A 5,915-nucleotide genomic window follows, 5' to 3' on the forward strand; every position below is an offset into this window, starting at 1 on the left:
GATGCTCCTTGGAAACCCTATGGGGCAGTTCTACTCTGTCCTATAGGGTTACTATGAGTCGGAATCGACTTGACGGCACCAAAAACAACATGTCTGTAGTTATAATCCCATTTGGGAGTGGGTTGTGTTTGCTATGCTAATGAGCCAGGATTAATGTAGGGTATATTTCGAGTCAATCTCTTTTGAGATATAAAAGAGAAAAAATGCAAGTAAGCAGAGATGGGAGAAGAGAGATGCCAAGCCACATGAAAATTGCCTAGGAGCAGAAGCTCAAAAGAGACAAGGAACTTCCTCCTGAGCCAACAGAGAGAGAAAGACTTCCTCTAGAGCAAGTGTCCTGAATGTGGACTTCTAGCTTCCTAGACTGTGAGAAAATAAATTTGTTAGTTAAAGCCACACACGTGTGGTATTTCTGTCATAATAGCACTAGATAACTAAGACACAGTGCATGCAAGAACTGGTGAAATCCAAATAAGGTTGGCAGTCTAGATAATTGCGTTGTACCGATATTAACTTCCCGTTTGACAATGTGCTATGGTTATGTAAGATGTTACCATTGGCGGAAGCTGGGTGATGGATACATAGGACCTCTCTGTACAATTTTTGCAACTTCTTGCTAGTCTATAATTTAAAATAAAAAGTTAAAAAAATCTGAAAGGTTAGGTTGTTGGGTTGATCATCTACATGGATATTGAAGTCACCAAGAATGAGGAAAGGGGTTATACTGTAGAGAAGCCTATAATCCAGTTACATAGGACAGAAAATCATAATCATTCACATGCCCACCACTAAAATTAACTATATATTAATATTTGCTTCTGCTTTATCTTTAAAAATGTATAAATAAACCAGAGATACAATTAAAGGCCCAAATCTGCATCTCTTCCATTTCAGATCTTCTGAAAGTGACAACCAGAACAATCTACATAAAATCTTGAGGTGTAAAGAGTCCAATTAAAACTGAAGAAATCCTTAACCTAACAACAAATGGTTTCCAAGACAATTTCCACTGTGAAACTGACACTCAGGCTGCCAATGGCCAAACTGGAACTGGTGGAACATTGTTCTGGACTCTACGTTGGTTAGGTCCAGAGGTAAATAGCCACTGACCAGTGCTCAAGGAGCAAAGGCCACGTTTTTCCTTACTAGAGCCCAAGGTCAAATTGTCACAATGCCAATGAGAAGTGCCTCTGGAATACTTTTCACAAGTCTAATTTCCTTGACTGTTCTTATGCAGGCAGAGGGTCTGTCCCTAAGGAAATTTTTTTTCCCCCAAAGACAGAAAACCTAATGAGATCTAGAGGTAGCAGAAGTCACTCACTTATTCAGAACCAAGGTTTCCACCTGCAGTGACGTGTCCAATCACAAGACTGACCATGATTCTCAGGGGAACAAAATCTGAGAGAATAACTAAGAAATCTTCTTTTTCTGTTCTATCAGGTAGAAAAATAATAAACAAGGGGTGGTCAGGTTTCTCTCCTTTGCAACAAAACTAGGGGGAAAAAAAAGGATCAAATAAGAGGAAGATAATATGAGAAGTTTATTGGTACAGGCAGTCCCAGGGTAATGGATGTCTGACTTACGTACAACCTTTAGTTATGAACTAACCCTCGTAATGTCTATCATGTTAAATGTTTGAGGTAATACAATGGTTTTTAGTAAGAAATGGGGGCAACTTTGCTACACGCATCCAAACATTATTATTATTACTGTATTATTGTGTTTAAGATGTTTAATATATCTGGAAGTGTTTCTTTAATGTTTTTTATGCATTGAAAGCTACACTATGTACTATATACTAGGACAAACATTTATTTGACTGATGTTAGATATGAACCGTACCTAACTGTTCCGACTTACATGCAAATTCAACTTAAAGACAGATTTAGGAATGGAACTTGCTTGTAATCTGGGGACTGCCTGTAGTATCAAGAATCATAGAAAACTTCAACTTTCAGACTAATGCTTTTTCTGAGAAAAGCTAAAAAAACCAGGTGAGAAAAAAAAAATATCTTTGAAGACATTGGCGAGTCCCTGAGGCACATCAGAGGCGTGAGGCTGACAGAAGTGCAGATAATTATCAAGTCTGGCAGAGAAGTGTTGACTCTTCAGTCATATCTGATTGACCAAGGCAGAGGCTCTTGATCACTGCACAATTCTGCTTCTGGACATCACCATGGTTTCCTAAGGGAAGCTTCTTCCACATTCTTCTGCTTCAGGAGTATCCTGCAGAGCACTCTGGAGAACCAGCTTGAGGATTGGCCTCCACTGTCCCTGCCTAAAGGAGCCCACGGGGAAGTAAATGATAGGGTTGGCACTGTTGTTAACACAGGACAGGGTACGTGCAACCAGAGGAAAATAACAAAAGAATGAATTGTAATCTGTTTGAATCCAGTACCAAAGGGTCCGCTAGATGCCGGAGGGCAGGCCACAGAGAAGGAAGACCAGCACTGTAATTAGAATGGTCACATAGAGCCTAGTCAGCTGCATCTGCTGGGAACCACACAGCATCCTGACGACCAGGGCCAGGCTGAACCCAGAGAGGACCACAAATAAAAAAATCAGCCAGCCAGTAATGGAGAAATCAGATGTCTGGCACCAGCCATTGTTAAAGTCATTAAATAGGAAGCCACAGTAGTTCCCTTCCAGGATGCTCAGCAACAGGGATAGGGTCCAAAGCAGAGCACACGTGACAACCAATGAACGTCTTGAGCGGCGGCAGTGATACCAGGTGGGGCACAGGATGGACAGGCAGCGCTCAATGCTAATGGCACTGAGAATGCTCAGGCCTGTGATATAGGCAAAGCAGATCACAGTGTTGAAGAAATAGGGGATGGAGATGGAGATGCTATCGAAAAAGGTGATGATTTTACTCAAGGAATCTATAATCAGGCAGCAGAGGAAGAGGAAGTCGGCCCCAGCAAGATTCAGGATATAGACAGAGAAGGTGTTCCTTTGTAGGTGGAAGCCCAAGAGGGAGAGCACAATTGCATTTCCTGCCAGCCCACCCAGGACAATGACGAAGACCAGCAAGCTGCGAGTCAGGATCTTCATGTCACAAGTTACGGGAGAAACCGTATCACTTCCATTCATTGGTGTGAATTTGGTTCCCCAAGCAGGAATGGTTGGCTCCATGCTCAGAAACCCTCCACTCGTGCCCCTGGAAACACAAAGAAGAGATTAGTACCTGCTGTATAATCACCAATTCTCACTACCACCTGTTATGTGGGAATTACTGTCCCCATTTTCCACAGAAGGGGAATGGAGTCTTGCAGAGATTAAGATACTTATCAAAGTCTGGGGAGTCCTCAACTTAGATTCAAATCCAGTTCTCTAAAGCTTGGATTCTCCCTCCCATACTCTACTGACATGGAAATACACTACGGCCAAACATCCCCACTCACTACACTAGGCCACATCATCTCCCCCAGGATGCAGGTATAGAAAAGTCTGGAACAAGCTCTGTGGGACAATGACAGGATTCTGGGTCCCTGCATTCCTTCTATCCTGGGATAGAGGTTTCCTCTCAGGGGCAGAAAGTCAGAAGCCCCAGGCATGAGCCATGGGCCACCCTCAGTGACTGAGAACATCCATCCACCAGGGCCAGGTTGGACCCAGAGAGGACCACAAATAAAAAAATTAGCCAGGCAGTAATGGAGAAATCATACGCCTGACACCAACCATCCCTAAAGTCACTAAATAGGAGGCCACAGTAGTTCCCTTCCAGGATGCTCAGCAGGAGGGACAGGGCACATGTGACAGCTAATGTATGTCTTGGACAGCAACATCAGTACCAGATGGGACACAGGATGGACAGGCAGCATTTGGTATTAATGGCGCTGAGAAAGCGCAGACCTGTGTTGTAGGCAAGGCAAAACACAGTGTTGAAGAAATAGGGGATGGAGATGGAGATGTGATTGAAAAAGATGATGAGATTATGCCCTCATTCACCAAGGAGGAAGACCATGCTTTAGGGATCTAACAGGAATGTGACCACTTGCTATGACAGGTGTGAGGAAGGCCAGTGTTCTTGGGCTACAAATGACTCCATGTGTAAACTTGATGAGGACAGGAAGTACTTTTCTCTTGTTCATTGTGTTTTCCCAGTGCCTAGTTCCATGTGGTTCGCTGTGAGTCAGAATCAACTCAAAGGCAACAAGTTTGATTTTTTTGGTTTTAGTTCCACATGGGGGACACAGCAGATATTCCAGAAATTTTTATTCAACAAATGAATGAATCAAGAAATAAATTGGATCCTAAGGGTAGTGGGAGATTTGGATTAAATGTAGAACATAAAATTTGAAAGGACATTAAAATCACCAGAAAATGCATATGTAAAGAGATTTAGAAAATTTCACTCATGATTATACCTTCTGTAGAAAGCTCTGTGTGTGTGTTTGAAATGATTACTTTTATCTATTCAAATAGCTAATGATGGTCACTGTCCTGCCTCAGGGAGGCACTACATGGCTTTACTGAACACTTAAATGAATTTATGTACACAGTTTAGGGTAGGACTCAGGGATGAACAGAATTTCTCTGAATTTAGAGGAGAAAGGGACAATGTTCGGAAAGGAAAAGAGAGAGATAACAGTAAGGATGAACAGAGATATTTGGGGCATGGAAATATCTAGGGAGGATTATTAACTGGCTTGCCATGGAATGTGTGATGCAAGTCACTCTTTTCTCTTACCCAGATGATTTTAATGCAGTGTGCTTCTCTGAAGAAAGCATTTCGTAAGATAAATTTGAGAGGAGGGTGGTTAAAAAATTGCTCATATCTACTTTATGCAGAGTTTTAGGTGAAAAGAGAGATGCTCATGGAGATTTCAGTTGGGAAACAAGGACTAACTCACAACCAGGTGAACATTAGCAGCTAGTTGAGTACTTACTTGGTATTACCTTTTTTAATCCTCTAAAGTAGCCATATGAGGTAAGTGCTATTATTGGTTTCATTTTACAGATAAGGAAACTAAAGCACATGAAGATTGAATGCTTTGTTCTGGCTCTCACGCCAAAAAGTGATAGAGCCTGGATTTGAACCCACAGGTCTAAGTCAGAGTCCATGCCCTTAACCTGCCCTGCAGCCCGACTGCCACAGTAGGGTGTCAACTACATATGGAAATTGTGTGGGAAACAAATAAGTCTCAAGGACAAATTGGCAATTCATATACATGTATATGCTTTATTAGGTTAGAATATATAAATTTCAGAAATAGTAAGGAGGAGAAGTCCATCAAATATAGACTGAAGAAGAGGTGGATGGAAATCAACTGGGTCCAGATGGCAGGGCCTAGGAGCCCCTCCCTGCCTCCAGAAAGGCACCAGTCAGTCCAGACTGCCCAAGACTCGCGCAGGGCAGGATGATCCCAGTGGAAAGGAACCTCCTCTGGGATACTTCAGGTTGGCATACATGACTGAATGTATTCATCATGTGCTATTTTAGTTCCTACCGTGTTTTAGTCTCCTAGGGTGGCTATAAAAAAATACCAGATTGAGTGGCTTGAAAGAACAGAAATTTATTTTCTCACAGTTCTAGAGGGTAAAAGTTCAAATCAAGGCCTCGACCTTGTTGATTCTGTACTTTAGATGAAGGTTCACAGAACAAAGAGTTTCTCATTAAACAGTACACATATTGTTTTATGACAATGGTTAACAACCCCACGACATGTCAACACTGTCCCCTTCTCAGCCTTGGGTTCCTTATTACGAGCTTTCCTGTCCCCTCCTACCTTCTAGTCCTTGTCCCTGGACTGTTGTGCCCCATTAGTCTCGTTTTGTTTTATGGGCCTGTCTAATCTTTGGCTGAAGGGTGGACCTCGGAAGTGACTTCATTACTGAGCTAAAAGGGTGTCCCGGGGCCATACTCTCGGGGTTTCTCCAGTCTCTGTCAGGCCAGTAAGTCTGGTCTTTTT

General features: G+C 42.5%; 1 protein-coding gene across 1 annotated transcript in view; it reads right to left on the reverse strand.

Moving 5' to 3' along the window:
• Positions 1–1,423: 1,423 nt before the first annotated feature.
• The window catches only part of LOC101354730 (mas-related G-protein coupled receptor member X2-like), an 8,876-nt gene continuing 4,384 nt past the window's right edge, over positions 1,424–5,915 (reverse strand). Inside the window, 1 exon segment of the mRNA XM_012556980.2 lies at positions 1,424–3,160. Coding sequence (XP_012412434.2) covers positions 2,185–3,160 — 976 coding nt within the window. The 3' untranslated portion in view covers positions 1,424–2,184.

Source organism: Trichechus manatus, unplaced genomic scaffold (genome assembly GCF_000243295.1).
Source record: "Trichechus manatus latirostris isolate Lorelei unplaced genomic scaffold, TriManLat1.0 scaffold00006, whole genome shotgun sequence".
Classification (NCBI taxonomy): Eukaryota; Metazoa; Chordata; class Mammalia; order Sirenia; family Trichechidae; genus Trichechus; species Trichechus manatus.